This window comes from Gracilinanus agilis, chromosome 4 (assembly GCF_016433145.1).
Source record: "Gracilinanus agilis isolate LMUSP501 chromosome 4, AgileGrace, whole genome shotgun sequence".
NCBI classification, from domain to species: domain Eukaryota; kingdom Metazoa; phylum Chordata; class Mammalia; order Didelphimorphia; family Didelphidae; genus Gracilinanus; species Gracilinanus agilis.
In genome coordinates, this window is record NC_058133.1 from 330772132 (window position 1) to 330791186 (window position 19055).

General features: G+C 38.0%; 1 protein-coding gene across 1 annotated transcript in view; it reads left to right on the forward strand.

Annotated features, from left to right (window-relative positions):
- The window catches only part of SLC35A1 (solute carrier family 35 member A1), a 72555-nt gene that overhangs the window by 25801 nt on the left and 27699 nt on the right, over positions 1 to 19055 (forward strand). Inside the window, exon 2 of the mRNA XM_044675385.1 lies at positions 4833 to 5010. Coding sequence (XP_044531320.1) covers positions 4833 to 5010 — 178 coding nt within the window. The remainder of the gene's footprint in view (positions 1 to 4832; positions 5011 to 19055) is intronic.

The following is a 19055-nucleotide window of genomic DNA, read 5'->3' on the forward strand; positions in this document are numbered from 1 at the left end:
AGGAAGGAAGGAAGGAAGGAAGGAAGGAAGGAAGGAAGGAAACCTACCTAAAAAGAAAACAAAGAAAGAAAGAACAAAAGAAAGAAAGAAAGAAAACCTACCTAAAAAGAAAACCCTTCCAATGAAAACAGAAGAATGGATGCTCAGAGAGACCCCCACCCCCACCCCCATGGGGACTTGACTTGATATTTCTGGTACTGCAAGAGGAGACCTTTGCCCTGCTCCACCCACCCACTAGAGCGTTGCCCCCTCTGTTGTGCTTGGGTGCCTTGTGTCTGTCTCTGGACCCCATGTGTCTGCCCTTCCTTGTTTTCTTCCCAGTTCTGGATGGGCCTCTGATGTAGTTGGCTCTGTTTGCCAAATGTTCTTCCTCTTTTTCTTGCTTCTCTGTCCCTGGCCTCTTCATGTCCTTGAATTATGTACTATCCCCCTTCCTATGTGAGTATGTGGACCCCTTCTGGTCTCCCTCCCTTTTCCACATCAGTGGGCAAATTGTATTATGTAATTATGTAGAGATCTGCTGAACAGTCCACTTTCATCAAGTGAGAACTGTCTGTATTGTGCTGAACCATGGGGAGACAAAAAGGCAAAAAACAGTTCCTGCTCTCAAGGAGCTCACAGTCTGGCTCATTCCTTTTTCTTTTCTTTTTTTCTTTTTTTCTTTTTTTAATTATTAGATATTTATTAATATTCGTTTTTAACCTGTTTACATACTTTATGCCCCTACTTTCCCCTTCACCCCCCGCTCTCCTCCCACCCATGGCCAACGCACATTTCCACTGGTTGTAACATGTGTCCTTGTTCAGGGTCTATTTCCCATTCATGTCCGCCTCAGCCCATGCATTCAAGCAATTGTTTATCTTATATGTTTCCTCTCCTGCAGTTCTTCCTCTGAATGTGGGTAGCATCTTTACCATAAATCCCTCAGAGCTGTCCTGTGTCATTGCAGTGCTGCTGGTACAGAAGTCCATTACATTTGATTTTACCATAGTATATCAGTCTCTGTGTACAATGTTCTTCTGGCTCTGTTCCTTTCGCTCTGCATCACTTCCTGGAGGTCTCTCCAATTTGCATGGAATTCCTCCAGTTTATTATTCCTTTTAGCACAATAGTATTCCATCACCCGCATATACCACAGTTTGTTCAGCCATTCCCCAATTGAAGGACATCCCGTCATTTTCCAGTTTTTTGCCACTACAAAAAGCGCAGCTATAAATATTTTCGTACAAGTCTGTTTAATCTATGATCTCTTTGGGGTACAAACCCAGCAATGGTATGGCTGGGTCAAAGGGCAGGCAGTCTTTTATAGCCCTTTGGGCATAGTTCCAAATTGCCAGCCAGAATGGTTGGATCATTTCACAACTCCACCAGCAATGCATTAATGTCCCAATTTTGCCACATCCCCTCCAGCATTCATTACTCTCCCCTTCTTTCATTTTAGCCAATCTGCTAGGTGTGAGGTGATACCTCAGACTTGTTTTGATTTGCATTTCTCTAATTATTAGAGATTTAGAACACTTTCTCATGTGCTTATTGATACTTTTGATTTCTTTACCTGAAAATTGCCTATTCATGTCTCTTGCCCATTTATCAATTGGGGAATGGCTTGATTTTTTATACAATTGCTTTAACTCCTTGTATATTTGAGTGATTAGACCCCTGTCAGAGTTTTTCGTTATAAAGATTTTTTCCCAATTTGTTGTTTCCCTTCTGATTTTGACTACATTGTTTTTGTTTGTACAAAAGCTTTTTAGCTTAACATAATCAAAACCATTAAATTTACATTTTGTAATTTTCTCTAACTCTTGCTTGGTTTTAAAATCTTTCCTTTCCCAGAGATCTGACAAGTATACTATTCTGTGTTCACTTAACTTATAGTTTCCCTCTTTATATTCAAGTCATTCACCCATTCTGAATTTATCTTGGTGTAGGGTGTGAGATGTTGATCTAAACCTAATCTCTCCCATATTGTTTTCCAAATTTCCCAGCAGTTTTTGTCAAATAGTGGATTCATGTCCCAAAAGTTGGGCTCTTTGGGTTTATCATACACTGTCTTGCTGACATCATTAACCCCGAGTCTATTCCACTGATCCTCCCTTCTATCTCTTAGCCAGTACCATATTGATTTAATGACTGCTGCTTTATAGTATAGTTTGATATCTGGTACTGCCAGGCCCCCTTCCTTTTTTTTCCTTTTTCCCCCCATCCTGTTTTCACACTTGTGCGTTGGCGTTGTGTGAGGTGTTCGGTGTGGGGGGTGGGGGAGGGTCTTCTTCCTCTCGAGTTTTAGTGAGAGCTGTTTCACCCTTTATAGCGTGGAAATGCCCTGATTCTGCGTACCTTCAATGCTGCGCCCTGTTGTGGGGTTCCTTCGTTCTTCTGGACTCGTTTTTATGTCCCCTTGAGGAGTCCTGTATGCTTCGGTCAGGAGAGATCGAGCAGCTGCTCCTTACTTTGCCACCATCTTAACCGGAAGTCCCATTCCTTTTTCAAATTATGACTTAATTTTATTTTATTTTTTTAATATCATCCCATCATATTCAACTTACACCCTTGCCTTCTGTCTCTATATACTCCTTCTAACTGCCCTAATAATGATAAAGTTCTTTGGAGTTAGAAGAATCATCTCTCCTTGTAGGGATATATACAATTTAACCTTACTGAGTGATTTATGATTTCTCTTTCCTATTTACCTCTTTTTTCTTCTCTTGAGTCTTGTTTTTGAGAGCCAAATTTCTCATTTAAGGAAGCCACTGGTCTTTTCATCAGGAATGCTTGAAAGTCCTCTATTATATTGAATCTCCTTTTTTTCCCCCTGAAAGATTATGCTTAATTTTGCTGGGTAAAAGTGATTCTTGTTTGAAATCCTAGCTTCTTTGCTCTCTGGAATATTGTTTTTTAGACCCTCCAATTCTTTAATATAAGAAAATGCTAAATTTTACATTATCCTGACTGTGGCTCCCTGATACTTGAATTGTTTCTTTTTGGCAGCTTGCAGTATTTCTCTTTGACCTGGGAATTTTGGAGTTTGGATATAATATTCCTAAGAGTTATCCTTTCAGGATCTCTTTCAGGAGGTGATCAGTGGATTCTTTTGTTTTGTTTTTGTTTTTGTTTTTTTTTTAAACCCTTAACTTCTGTGTATTGGCTCCTTGGTAGAAGAGTGGTAAGGGTGGGCAATGGGGGTCAAGTGACTTGCCCAGGGTCACACAGCTGGGAAGTGTCTGAGGCCGGATTTGAACCTAGGACCTCCTGGACCTCCTGTCTCTAGGTCTGGCTCTCAATCCACTGAGCTACCCAGCTGCCCCCAGTGGATTCTTTTCATCTATTTTGTCCTCTGGTTCTAGAATATCAGGGCAATTTTCCTTGATAATTTTCTTGATGGTTAATGTCTAAGCTTTTTTAAAATTATTTTTTTTATAGGCTTGAAAACAATTCATATTTCTCTTGGAAGTTTTGAATGTAGCATATTAGCTTTGTTACCTTCTTCTGAGTTTGTGTTTTGGTCTTTCCTGACACTGAAATAACTTTCTATATTGACTTTCTTTTGTTGTTGTGTGCTCATTTTCCAACCTTTTTCTTAAAAACCATCGAAGTTGGGCTCTTTAACTGTGATGAAGGGAGCACTATTCTAAGCTTCAGGTTCTTTGTGCAGCTGTCTTCAGAGGTGGAATCTATCTGCTTTCAGTTCTTCCAACATGGTGTGATGTAAGGAGACTGTGTTTAATACTCTCCCAACCTGTGATCCAGTTCACAAACACTCTTACCCTTTGGAACTGTTACCAAGGTCCCCTGCTCTCCTGTGACAACAAGCTTTGGTGTTTGCTAGAGCTCCTCCTCACCCTGAAAGTTTGTCCCAGCTCTGCTACCTGGATCTATGTATGGGCAATGCAACAAAAGTGCAGCACCCAGAGCCAGCAAAGGGACCACTGTTATCTCCTTCTGAGCAGGTGTCCAACCCCTTACCCTCTGTGGCTGAGAGCTTCTGAAGCCTTTGTTGCTACTACATCTGTACCCAGGGCCTGTGGCTGCCTGGCAAACTTTGTACTTCACCTCAGTGTACTAGATCCCTTGTGCTGATCTTCTAAGTTGTTATAGGTTGAAAAATTATTTCACTTTGCTTTTTTTCTGGGTTATGCTGTCCCAGAATCCATTCTGAGGCATTACATTATAGTTTTTGGGAGGGTAATTTGGTGGAAATCAGATGGGTACCTTTACCTTCTCTTCCATCTTGCCTCTGCCTCTCCCCTCTAGCATTTTTTCATAAGCCAAAGCTCATTGTATGTTTTATTCATTATGACTTACAGTTTTTATAGCAGATTTTTGGTTCATTGGAGAACACATCACATTTCTCTAATATTTTTAGATACTGCTCTTTCTTCTCCATCAGCATAATTATTCTTTGTATCATCAGACTTTGTTTCTGAGCTTCTTCCAAGTTCCCATGATCCATCTTCCTTTTTTTAGATTCCGTGGACATTTTACCTGCTTTCATGCTGCCCCCTTTTCTTTGGGAAATTTGTGATTGTAAGAGTTCCTAATTCATCTGTCTTACATATGGTTTTAATATTCAAAATCAGCAGTTTTTTAATGTGAAGGATAATATTCTGGGTATGAGGAATTTTTTAATCTTGAAATTGGTGACATTCTCTAGAACCAAGCCTTATAAACATTTCAAGTCAGCAGTGTTTTTAAATATCTTTAATACAAGCAATGGAAAATATGCCGCTTTGAAATAAACCAATTATTTTAAATGTCATTGTTAATAGAATTCTTAAAAGTTGTTTATAACATTCTCCATTAAATTATATTTTGTTGAATATATTTTCCAGAGAATGTCAGTTTGCTTTTCAAGTTGTACTGCTTGACAGTGATGACCCTGGTGGCCGCAGCTTACATCATAGCTCTAAGATACACAAGGACAACAGACAAAGAACTCTACTTTTCAACTACAGCTGTGTGCATCTCAGAAGTTATAAAGTTATTGTTAAGTGTTGGAATTTTAGCTAAGTGAGTATAAACACTTTGTAATATATTGGAGTTGTTTCCCTCTCATTAAGATATTCCGCCTTTAATAAATGAGTAACTGTACTTGTAAAGTTTACATTTTTGAGAAATATTCTTACTAGGCTTGATCTAATAAAGCTATGGAAGGATAAACAAAGCATTTAATGAGATTTAACTTGCTTCTCTGCTTTGTGGGGATTAAAAAGAAAAAATTTTCACCCTTCAAGGGAGTGTGCTCTTTCTGTGCCATAGTACTATGGTGCTGTTTTTACCTGAATTTACAAGAATTAACTTGCTAAACAGATGCAATATTTTGTTTTACAGCTAATTAGTGTATATTGAAGTTCATTAGTAGTGACTGCAGAAGAAATAGATGTAGTAGATATAGACCACTTGATATGGAAGTTTGGCAGCGAAAGGAAGAAAAAGATTGTTAGCTAATGGATGCAGCAGTAGAAGCAAGAAAAATTATCTTGTAGATAGGAAAAATCTGTGCATATTTGAAGACCAGCAAAGAACCAATAGAGAGAAATTAAGAGTAGAGTGAGAATAATTGGGTGAACCAAGTCCAAGATTTGGGGTTGGGAGGAATAAGATGGGATTGAGAGTACAGGTAGAAGAATCAGTCTTGAAAACTAGTAGAGACAGTTTTATTTATTTTTTTTCTGCTGAGAATGGAAGGGAGAATGGGAAAATGAGTACAGGGACAGGGGTAGAGAAGGATGAGTACTTTACAAACTTAGGATAGATGGCCTGGATCATCAGTTAAGTAGGAGACAAGATCGTATTCTGAGACTGATGGGTTGACTTTGATGGGATGAGAATTTGAAGAGAGTGGAAAAAGTTTAGGAGGCAGCCAGATGGATCAGTGGATTGACAGGCTTGGAGATGGGAGCTCCTGGGTTCAAATGTAGTCTCAGACACTTCCTACCTCTGTGATCCAGGGTAAGTCACTTAAACCCAATTGCCTAGCCTTTATCTTTTCTGCTTTCGAAATTTAGAATGGATTCTAAGATGGAAAGTAAAAGTTAAAAAAAAAAGTTTTGAATAGCAACTGTGAGGATTCTATTCTGTAGATCATTTTCACCTTTTGTGGTAAATGTTCTTGTCATTTCCCTCAGTAACAAAAGCAGTACTCTCTGAAAGGATGAATCAGAGTTAGAAGGAAAATTAATCAAAAGAACCTGATAGTGGGGCAGCTGGGTAGTGTATTAAGAGCCAGGCCTAGAGATGGGAGGTCCTGGGTTCTGGTCTAGCCTCAGACACTTCCCAGCTGTGTGACCTTGGGCAAGTCACTTAACCTCCATTGCCTACCCCTTACCACTCTTCTGACTTGGAGCCAATACACAGTATTGACTCCAAGACAGAAGGTAAGGGTTCTAAAAAAAAAAAAAGAACCTGATAGTAAACAAAGGGCAATTTTTTTCTTCTAAATAAAGTAAATTTAATTTCCTAATGTGTTAAAAGTTTTTACTAGTTCATGTGAAAAATCAAGGAACTCTTTGTAGATTTGTGTACAGGTTCAAGTCTTAGTTCCTTTATTTTTTGGCATCCAAAAATTTAATGAAAAATCTCAAGAGAGCAGTTGGCAGATTAAATGTCAAATAGCCTTACATTTTAAGTTGAAATTGAAATGATGGAAAATTTTTCATTACTATTGCTTCAATCTTGCTTGCTTGATAATTTGCTAGGAAACTTTGATGCTAGTTTTATAACCTTTTTTGAATATAAGGTTTATAAGAAATGAGTTAAATTTTAGGATTTTCTTTTCCCTAGAAGGAAATTATCATCCAGTTAAATGTATTGTTTATCTGACCATATAATTCAAGTAGTTTGCTTCATATTAAAAAAGCCAAGTGCCATTTCTTCAAAATGTAAGTGAAAATTTGGATAGGACTTATATATTATTTTAGAAATACTTTAAAGAAGTATTTCCAGATAATGTTTCTGAATTGCCAATCTTCACAGTGGCTCTCAGTGTTGAATTCTTTTGTGCAATTAAAGCTAAAAAGAATAGGATGTTCTATAAAAATAGTGACAAGTGAATAGTATTATCATTTCACAAAGTAGAGCTATGATTTAGTAAAGATATCTAAGAGTTGATACATTTTCAAGTGAGACAAGTTTCCAATCCAAGGAAGAGTTTAGTTATTTAAAGTGGAGGAGGCCCTAAACCTGCCATGTACCTGGTTTGAATAATCCAACATTCAGTCTATCAATGAACTATTACCTGTAAGACAATATTACAGCCAGGCAGCTAGGTGGTAGAGTGGATGCAGAGCTGGCCTCAGACACTTCCTAGCTGGGTTACCCTAGTATAAGGACAGAGTTGCAAGAGTGGAGCCTCTCGGAATGTTCGGAACAGAGAGAACTGTAAGATTCATATATTTGGAGAGGTCCCAGGGATGTTAATGGGATGACAGACTCTTATGATGGAGTCTGTCTGGGCCACTCTCTCCTATCCCTCTTACTGAGAGGGTGTGAGGTATTCTCTGTATGAAGGTGTGCTTACAGAGAAATGGGCAAGTGACAATAGGGGTTCCTTCTTGGGGATAATGATGTTAGGTCCAGGCTTAGCAGCCTAAAGAACCCCCTTTTAGTCAGACCACCTTGCCAGGTCAAAGCAACACAGCAGGGGGGCTTGGCTGATGGAGCTAAGCCCTAAGATGCCGGCTCTTCCCATTCCCTCTTGTTCCCTCTGTATCCTTTTCAAAGTTTATTATTGTTGATATTAATATTGTAGGAGATGGGAGAAGTGCAGCAGTAATAAGGGGGTCCCTGAACTATTTCCCAATCACAGTCCTTCTTCCTCTGGTCAGGCCAAAGGGTGAGACCAGGAATTCACCTTCCCTTCCCTATATCTTATCCCTAAGCTAAATACAGATTGATATTGAAATCAGGGGTCTCTGTTTGTAAGGCAGACAGCCTGTGAGTCTTCTAGGTTGGCCTGAGGCCTGGGGGGTGGGAGAGACGGGGCTGTTGACCCCCCAAGACCCTGGTGTATCCTGGAACTCTTCCTCAATAGAATCAGGTTAAGTCAGGAACAACACAGGTTTTGGGGTGTCCAACTGTCTCTAGGAAATCCCTTTGAGGCCTTCTCTAGATCTCCAGGTACCCAAGAGTCCTTCCTCTCCCTCAGAGATCCTAGCACCAAGCCCCTAGGCTTCCTTCCTTCCTTCCCACAATCCTTTGCTCCCCCAGGCTCAACTGTTGCTCTGTCACTCCTCTCTGTTCCGAACTTTCGGAGAGGCTCCACTCTTGCAACTCTGTCCTTACACTAGGCCAGTCATGTGGCCTCAGTTGCCTAGCCCTTACCACTCTTCTGCCTTGGAAGTGATACTTAGTGTCTAAGGCAGAAGGGAAAGGTTTAAACATATATACATATTACAGCTTAATGAGATTATAGCCTATGATGGTGGTGGTGGGTGGGGATAAAACTAAGTAGAAATTGAGACAAAAAAAGTAGGAAAAATTGAGTAGAAGAGATATCACTTTCAGCTGGATGTATCCAGGAGGAGGTAGAATTTTATCTGATTCTTGAAGGAAGAGCTAGATTTCATAAGGCAGAAATGAAGAGAGTATGTACTCTAGGCGGTGGGGGACCTGTGGGAATACAAGGATTTTGGAAGAGTGCAGAATGAAATTAAAGAACAACTGATAGTCCAGTTTGTCTGGAATATAGAGTGCACGAAGGGAATAATGTGAAATAAAGTTGAAGAGGGGCAGCTAGGTAGCTCAGGTTCTGGCGCCAAGTCTGGCCTCAGACACTTGTGACTCTGGGCAAGTCACTTCACTCTAGTTGTCTCACTCTTACTATTCTTCTTGGTTGGAAGTGATATGTAATATCAATTCTAAGACAGATGGTAAGGGTTTAAAAAAACAGAAAGAAAGTTGAAGAAGTAGATTAAAGTCTATCCCTTATCACTTATCTTTACATAAGATCTTAAATGCCAAATTGACATTTTTATAGTTTATCTCAAAGGCAGGAAGGAATTACTGTAGTTTTTTGTACAGAGGATAAGATGATTAGACCATACATTATTATTTTGGCCTCTCTGTGAAGGCTGGAATGGACTTGTTTGGAGGCTGTTACAGATTTGATGTCATAATGAGTGCCTGAATTAGGTAATATAAATATAAAAAATGATAAAGGCTGGTATAATAATATAAATTAGTAATTTAATTAAAGCTATGCTGATAGATAATTAGACCACGCGCTTGTAAGCATTCAAAACTGCCGCCTCCATTACTGTCTCCTGTTTCCTGTCTCCAAGTCTGCTAGCCAAGCGAGAGAGCTCCCTCCTAACCCAGGAGATTATAAACTCTTCCCTGCGTCAAGACGTAGGGCTCCCCACGCCCAAAAACCCGGAAACGGAAACCAGTTGGACCATGTTGGAGATCACGGGAAATGTAGTTTGATTCATTTCCCAAATTTCACTTTTACAATTCCCCATAAGGTCCGGCAAAAAAAAGGTTAGTCCTTTTTCTTCGCTGGACCTGTAAAAATAAACAACTTCTAAAATTTAGGAATTTGGGGGATAAAAGAAATAGATGAACAAATGGTTAAAATTAGCCGCATTGACAAAAAACCAATTTGGGGGCAGCCCCCTTTGATATAACAGTGTACAATTAAAACAATACATACTCAATTTCAACTCCCCATAGTTCAATCAACTGCACCCCAAAGTTTAAAGTTTGGTCTTCATGGTACAGTGAAGGCTTTTCAGACATCTTCATGTGTCCTCACCAAACAAGTTCGTCGTCTGGATTTTGGGGAGATGGTAGGATCCTTATCCTGCAATTATTCTCAAAAGAATTTAAACTTTACATTATAGATTACAAAACATACATTTTCTTCTAAGATTTATACAATTCCCCGTGAAATTACTCCTAAAAGAGTTAAATATACATATTTTTTACATTATCGAATTTTAAAAAAATTAACATATCCCCGTGAGGTAAATCTTAAACACACCTTTTTTCTAAAAAAGGGTACCTCAGGTCAGCTAAGGATGAGTGGCTGAGTCCTGGGGGTTATATGAAGTCAATTGGCAAAATAAAAAGAAGAAAATTCAAGAAAAAAGAAGAAAAAATTAACTTGTGAATGAAATGTAAAATGTGCAAAAAATGTAGGGAAAATAAACTTAGACCTTTCAATGAAGGCCTAATTAAAGTGAATTCAGCAGATTGCAATTACCCATTCAGGGCCAGGACTTAAGGAAAATGTCTCTCTCTGATCTGACTTATCATCAGCTTTTTAGGGAAGTGAGCCAAATAAATAACCAATCTTAGGTGCTTTCTAGGAATCTAAGTCGAGGGGACCCATGTCCTCTAAAGTTTTAGAAAAGACTGGGACTCCAGGACTCAAACCCCAATTTCCAAGCCCTAAAGTATTGGCATAGAACTGCTGCAATTTTGCAGATCTTAGTCAGTCAAGTCTCTGACCATGTGCTTTCTTTAGCACTATTAACGGCTTTCATATTCCCTTCTGGAATCAGACAGAAAGGCATTTAATCACAGTCCTATAGGCTCAGGTATTTGCTGTAGAATCAGAAAAAGGATAAATAATGATTATATATGTACTTCCAGTACAAGATGAGAAAAAGGGAAAATCAATTGCTCTCATTAAAAAAAATGTTTTAAAAATCAAAAATATATATATAGCTTAGAACTAGAAGGGTTATGTTACCCAAAAATGAGGTTTTCATTCTGTGAGTGTAAATGGATCTTACAAATAGCAGATTCACAGTGCACATTCAAATAGAGTACCATAATTTCCGATAGCACATTTTAAAACAATGATGTTCAAAATCATATACTTGTTACAACCTCTAACCCTTGGCAAATGCTGTTATTGCTTCCATAGCAAAGAATATACAGGAGCTCCTTGACTCTCTGTATTTAAAAAAAAATCCTGGGTAGGAAATGCTTCTACCCATTTAAGGCAATAATATCTCTTATAATAAAATATATAAAAGCTTTATCCTTTAAGACAACAATTCTTAAGGATTTAAAGTAAAAGTTAAAAAGATCTCTTGTAAAATTACAAGGTAATATTCAAAGCATGGAACTTTCAAGGTTCTTTACAATTACCAAGACAGAATAAATTTTTAAAAGACATGTGCTTCTATAAAATGTTCATAGGTGGTACATATAACCGCATTGTTTCTGATACAGTAAGCTTTAAGTAAATTAGGAAATATAATAACATCATAAGCAGAAACTTCATTAGCGTAAAATGATTCAGTGCAACAGGAAAATCAACGAAATAAGCAAGATTAAGTTACAAAACTAATTAGCAAAATACAGTAAGATACAGTCTCTTTAAAAGTCATTCAGTTCTGAAAGGTTTTTTTTTTTTTTTATAATCAGTCTTTGCTCAAAGTTCTGAGCAGGTATGGGGTGAAATTTCTTCCCCTCAGTTCAGTTTTTAATCACAAGCAAGTCTGAATAGGCCATTTGGCCCCATTAAAGGTAAATGCTAGGTCCACGTGGGGTCAGGTTGTTGGGCTCGGGGCTAGAGAAAAAATTTTGTAGAAAATCCCACGTGTAGAGCTTGTGTGGGTGGCTAAATTAGGTCTTTTGAGAAACACGTGGAAGGCTAGAATGTCTCCTATAAGAAAGTAGAGAGAAAGGGGAATACTACCCAAATTGTTAGCGGCAGGAACTGAAGCAGTCTCTGGAGGTTGAGATCTCGGCAAAGGCAGCAGCCGGGGCTCATCCATGTTGGAGCTCCGGTTGAAGTGGAAGCGGCAGCACTGGGACTGGAACTAGCAGGATTAGCAGTCAGGATCGGAGATCACAGGGACTGGAACGCTGGCAGGCTTGTAGGCTTTCAGTGCGGCAGGAATGGAGATCAAGTCAGGAGTCAGGAGATCGGCTGCGAGACGAAACTGGCTGGGCACCGGCAGTCCATCAGTGCCAGCAAGGGCCACCAGGCCTGGGGCATTGAGCAAAATAATTAGCAGCCCAGCGGCAATTAAAACCATTGTCTCTCTTCCCCGTAAAACAGCCTCTAGGCTGGGGAAAATCGGGAGAGGACTGGGCGAGGAAAAAAATCGCTTCTGAGACTCGGGGTCCCAAAGCTGCATGGCTTTTTCTTAGGCTATCTAGAAAACTGAGAGTTCGAATTACTCCCGTGTGGTTCGCTAAATTGTTAATATAAAAAATGATAAAGGCTGGTATAATAATATAAATTAGTAATTTAATTAAAGCCATGCTGATAGATATTAGACCACGCGCTTATAAGCATTCAAAACTGCTGCCTCCATTACTGTCTCCTGTTTCCTGTCTCCGAGTCTGCTAGCCAAGCGAGGGAGCTCCCTCCTAACCCAGGAGATTATAAACTCTTCCCTGCATCAAGACGTAGGGCTCCCCATGCCCAAAAACCCGGAAACGGAAACCAGTTGGACCACGTTGGATCACGGGAAATGTAGTTTGATTCATTTCCCAAATTTCACTTTTACAGTAGGTGGTAGCATGAGTGATACTATAGAGCAGAGGTTCTTAGCCTTTTTTTTGGCCACAGACCTCTTTGTGAAACCTATAGATTTCTTCTCAAAATAATGTTTCACTGCCTCTAATCCCAGTTCCTGGAAATGCTAAATTTCAGTTTTGACAATTAGAATAAAGCTTTAGTTTTTTCCTATCCACATGTTTGGTCCCAGGTTAAGAAATTTTCTGTAGAGATAGAAATTGGTAGAACTTTGCCAACTTATTAAATGTTGTTGGACAAGAAAGAGTCATATATAAGCCACTTCTTAAGTTTCAGGTCTGAGTCACTAAGACATCCTGGTATTTTAGTACCCTATTCCTTTTCCCCCCCAAGTGAATCAGGGTTATTTTTGGAATTTTCAGATATCAGTTGAAAAGGGTAATTGATTGTATTCCCCTGTTCATATTACTGTCTCCATTTAGTGACAGTTACTGTCTAAATAAATTATTTTGTGATTAACTACTATATTCAGGAAGAGAATGAATCATAATGAAGTTTACTAAAGAATGATCTTTGTAGACAGAGCAGTCTAGGAGACCTGGAGATGAGATAATATTCCTCAGATCTGTGTCTTGAGTTAGGTTTCTTCCAGTTCTCAGAGCAACATATCAGCTAGTGGAGGCAGAAGAAACACTCCCAAGAGTCAGCACCCTTAGATGTTAGCTCTAGAAATGGCTAGTTGAGAAGGGAGGGAAAGGTAGGGGCTGGCTTTCAGATACCACATTGAAGTTGGCATATGAATTTTCCCTTTTTTACATATATATATGTATATATTCAATATATATATATATATATATATATATATATATATTAGGAGCATTGATCTGAAGACCCCTGAGAAGCTCCAGACTAGTAAAGGAGGTCACAGAATGTAAGAGGCCATAACAGAAGACAATAAGGTGTTAATGATGGAATCAAGACAGCTAACCTTTGATCCCAAAGAATCAGCTTCTTCCCTTGAAAAACCAGAAGAGAAATGCTTAAGCTATCAGTCAAGGCATCCCCTAGGACTGACTTTTAGCAGTAGAGAAGAGTCAGCTATGGAATGAAAAGCAAGTCAGCTTTGAAAATTAGGGAGTTGAGCTGCTAAGAGGAGTAGGTCTAGGATCCAAGTTGACTGACTTTTCCAGTAGAGATGCCGTGCCAAGGAGGGTTTGCAGAGATAGGAATTGCAGTGGTCATGGGTGTTTTCCATATGTGTATATCTTTATCAGAGAACATACTGTTCTTGCTTTATATAAATTTGCTTTATGCAAATTTGACTTTACATAAAGAATTCTGAAAGAAATACACATTCCCAAGTAACATATATGCTTACTGTACAGTAGTAGTACAGTGCTTGCTCTCTCTGCTCCTATCCTTGGCCTTGCACTCTGGCCTGTCCCCACCCCCACTAAAAAAACCTTCCAAGTGAAAGCAGAAGAATAGATGCATGGAGAGAGCACTATGGCTGAGACCTTTGGTGCTGAGAGAGGATACCTTTGTCCTGCTCTCCCCATCTCGTGTCTGTCTGTGTTCAGGTATGGTGTGTCTGTCTCTGACCCCAGGTGTCGCCCATCCTCTCTTGTCTGGCTCCTGGGTATCTCCCCTCCACTCTTCTTCCCCCTGCTCTCCCTTCTCTGCCCCTGGCCCTCATGTATCCTTGAACCACCTGCCAGCCTTTCCCTCCAGGGTTTGAGTTCCTCTTCTTGTCTTCCTTCCTTCCCCATGTCTGAGCAAATTCTCATTACATAAAAATCACTTTATATGAAGGTCTGCGAAATGGTCAACTTATGCAATTTTAGAACTGTTTATATTCTTTATATGTGCCCATTGTTCCTACTGATGCTATGTGTATTGATGGGACAATTTCTAGTTTTGTGGGGCATGGTTTCTAGTTACAGTTCTTACTGTGCTATCTTAGTCAACTATTTTTTGCTATCATGTTTACTGGCTGACTATTAAAGGGAAGTGCAGTGATGGGGCTTGCCACCTGTAGCTTTATGAATGTGGATTTACAGAATACCTTGAATCTAGCCTTTGAGTGAAGTTGGAAGTAGCCCATAGGAGGTGCTACATATGAAAAGTTCCCATCTCTGATACACATTAGGTATATTGGATTCTTCTAGTTCCCAGGGTAGTGACTGACTGAATTAGACAGTGGGAGTGGGATCAGAAAGTTAGTCCTTATCTTGATTTAGGATCAAAAAATCTGTTATAGAAAATATGGTGATATAAAAAAATCTTCTAGACTACTTCACTTGGATTGAGCTGAGAATGATCATAATTTTGGAAACAGTGATCTTCCCAAAAGTTTAGGGATATAAGGCAAAAATAGTGAAATTCAAAAAAATTTCAGTGGTATTTAAGATAAAAACTCATCATAAAGGATATGTTTTTTGGGGAGTTAAGGGTGGCTGCGGTTTGTCTAATCTGTTTTTCCATTGCTAAGGGAAATGGCCTAGAGGCTTATTAAAGTGAGACTAATGAAGTGTTTTATAAAGACAAGTTTATAATTTTCCCTTGAGATTCTTATCTTTCTTTTTTAAAAATATAATTTAATTTTTGTTACAGTTTAAGTTCCCCCTTGAGATTCTACATGTTTATACTGATCTAGGCAGGAATGTATATTGATCTAGGTAGGAATGAGGAAACTTAGTAATGATTCTGTTCTTAAGGAGAAAAGGCCTTAAGTTGCCAACAAAATAGCATATGAATGTCTTTGGCAAGCATATCAGTTCATTTATGCTTATAGCTAGCACTTGTACTTACAAAAATTGGTAAAATAGCAAACATCTTTACATAGATACATGATAAATAGGAGTCTAGCACTGCAATAACCAGACATGATAGAATTGTAGTAGTTCCAGTTTTGTTGGCCTTCCTTACACTTTGTGGTGAGGTCCAAGAGCCAATTAAAGATAAGTCTGCTACTCCAAGGTGAATTTGAGGCTCCATATATAGATTTGTGACACATCCTTGTAGAGGTAATTATAAAGTTGTGGAAATGGATGAAATTACCTAGCAGAGAGAGTAGAAAATAGGGGACACCTGAGGGTAGGAACCATTTGTTATGCTTCTCTGGATTCTCTCACAGAGTCTAGCACAAAGTTTTATAAATAGGATCTCATTAATAAAATATTTTAGAGGAAGATTATATTTTTTGCCTATTCCTGTGTAGTGGAATGGGTGGGGGTGGGGAATCAATGAATTGCTGCTTTATTCTGTAATAAAACCCTCTAATAAATTGCTTTGATCTGAAGCTCTCATCTGTTGATTTCTTGTGTTGCCATCAGGTATAATGGGGAAACCCTCTGAAATTTGGCACCACACAGAAGGGGACAAACTAGAATCAGTCAAAGTAGTAACAGACCTTATAAAATCATGTGACAAGAACTATGATGCTGATTCTTTAATATGGATACTGACATTTAAAAATCACTTTGAGATTTGTGAAGTGCTTTCACATATTATCTCATTTGAGTCTCTCAACGCCCTGTCCAGGTGGGTATTACTAGTATTACTTTCATTTTAGAATTGACAGAATGGAAGTGCATAGGATAAGTGATTTTATCATGTGGAATCACATATATAGTGAGTGTCAGAAGTAGAATTCCGGTCTCCCAAACTGAGCACTCTATTACTATTCCATTTAACATTTCAAATATGCTATAGTCAGAACAATATTCAAAGCAAAGCTGTTCAAGCCAACTTGATTTGGAGAAATGGGGCCCCAACTAATCTATAATTAGATTCAATGATTCTTAGAGCTGGATAGAGAGCTTATAGAACATGTAGTTCATACCTCTAACTTGATAGAAGAAGAAACTAAGTGCCCTGAAATAGATCTAGTGATTTACTTAAGGTCATGTGGCCAGAAATGGCAGACCTGGGACTCAAATGGTTTTCTTGTTCAGTGAGTCTTGTTCAGTGAGTTTTCCCATTGTGCTTTTTATCTCAAAAGTAGCATGAATAGGATTTATATACTCCCTATGGAGACGTTAGCAGAATATTAATAATTATTCTCGCCAGCTTCACAGCTTAACATCATAAAATATTGTTGTCTACTATACACGTGGACACACAGATATGTAGGTACACATATAGGAGTGTGTACACACCCTACATAGTGACAATGACATTTAATGTGTCCATATGTATAGTCATGGCCTTCACATCTGCATTATTGAAACAGTAAAATGAATTTTCTAAAGCATTTTCTTCTTATGGTTTGATAGTTTATTGCAGGGTTTGAATTATTATACACCAAGTTATTATAGGTAAGAGACTCTACCTTCTTTGTCTTCTATGTGATTGCTGAAGCTTTATGGATAGTTAGTAGTAATTGATGACAATTATTGCCAGAACATCAAAAATATTTTATATGTTTTGTTGCTGGTTTTGATCATTCAAATTCAGTAGGTTTGATTTTTTTTTTATCACATCCCATACTAGTCTCTATTTACATTTATTTATTTTTTTCAAATTTCAAGAAGTTAAATAACTGACAAAAATTAGGACTTTCATAAATCACTAGTGCATATTATTACATTGTATTCAAGAATGAAAACTAACCCTCCCAAATATACAACACTCAAGAATATGTTTCAAAAAAGAATATCAAATTAAAATTTATAATTAGTCCTTTCTCCTGACCTGATACTTATTCACCTCTATTGTATTTGACTATGTATGGTCATATGGTTACCATAATAAATAGTAGCTTAAAAAAATAAATGTATTGAGTATATTTATTACCATTAAGGTATTAGCAACAGAAAGGGAAACTGAAATTAAAACCCACAGACAACCTAAATAGCCTTTTAACTTTTAGTGACAACTATTTTTCACAAATTCTTTACATTAAAAACTTGGAAAATTTATGTTTTACCTCTTATCTGGGGTAGATGGAAAGTAATCATAGAGGAAAGGCACTCTTCCTAAATCACCTGTGCTAATAAGTAAAGTGGCTCAAGATAATAAAAGCAGGAGAGAGAGCACATAATGAATAAATTCATTATGGAATTATAGATATTTGAGAGATTACCCCATTAATTTACAAGGAGCACAGGGCTCTGAAGTATGAGAATCATTTTTTTTCTTCAAATAGATAAATGATACTAAAATATAATGCATATTTTATTGCTTATGCCTTAACATGCCCAAAGCACATGTGATTTTTAAAATGCTCTATTTCCTGCTATGTGTGACAGTTATATAATTTGTAGATGCCGAGAATAGCAAACAATATAGAGGTTGTATTTATGCTAAAACTATATGACCTAGATATCCTCTTCCTCCTCTGCATACAATTTTAATCAGTAATGACACACAGAAATTTAAATGGTCTGTTTTGATATCTGTAGGACAATTTAGGTTCAAATGTGGTCTCAAACACTTCCTAGCTGTGTGACCCTGGGCAAATCACTTAACCACCATTGCCCAGCCCTTACCACTCTTCTGCCTTGGAAGAAGTATTGGTTCCAAGGCAGAAGATAATGGTTTAAAAAAACAAACAAACCCTAATTTGTTTTGAAAATTCTATGTTAATCTGTTTTGATTTTTATTCTATATTCATTTCCCAGTAATTCTCCCCTTCCCAATAATACTCTAATATTTTTTTCTGGTCTTAGATCAGTGATTTAATTGGTTTGAGTAACTCTTGGTGTGGACACTCCTTCCAATGATGCAGGTTGGCAATGGTTCTGTAACTTGTAGGTTTAGAGAGTTGTCTGAGACTAAGAAGTTATGTCCCTTGCCCATGTTTCCATATTTAGTATGTCAGAAGGAGAAATTGAACTTGGACCTCTTTTCACTATGCTGCTCTTCCTTATACTGGGGGTAGGGTAGATAGAAATGTTAAGCAGAACGATTTAACAGAGCAACCACAATTGATAATATATAATCTGCTTTTATAGCTCTCTATCCATGTATTGAGAGGAAGGCATGTGCTCCAGCATAAGTAATCTAGAAATAATAGTGCATGTTGCATTCGGTTTGAGTTCTTCTGCCTTTTAGTATTATCTTCATTTATTCAGACAACTATTTTAAAGGGTAAACATTAATGAACCTTCTTCGTACAAATGAAGGACTTCTGAAGATGTAAACTTGATTTCCAAAGGGGGGGAAACATTTTGTTAATTCTCATTTAAAATTAAAATGAGACAAGTCTGGGGATTTTATATTTAGTACTATTGTTTACTAGATTGGAAACCCCTTGAGGACAGAGATTTGTTTTTATTTTCTGTTTGTTTCATTATTATGTCTCACCTAGTTGAATGACTTACATTTAGTAGGTAATTAATAATTATTTTAAATTTTTTTCTTGAATTTTGTGGAATTCAGAATTTGAAATTTGTTGACTTTAGAAGTGCCTCAATATTTTGATGGCTCTGTGATCTCATTGATTGAGTTCTCCCTCCCACAATGTAGATATCAACCCATCTTTGCCCACTTATCCTATATGACTCCTGTCCATATTCTTCTCCTAGGGGTATTCACATAATGTGGGTGGAAAATTAGCAGTTCTCAGACTTTTTGGTCTGTTAAAAATTGTTGAGGACCCCAAAGAACT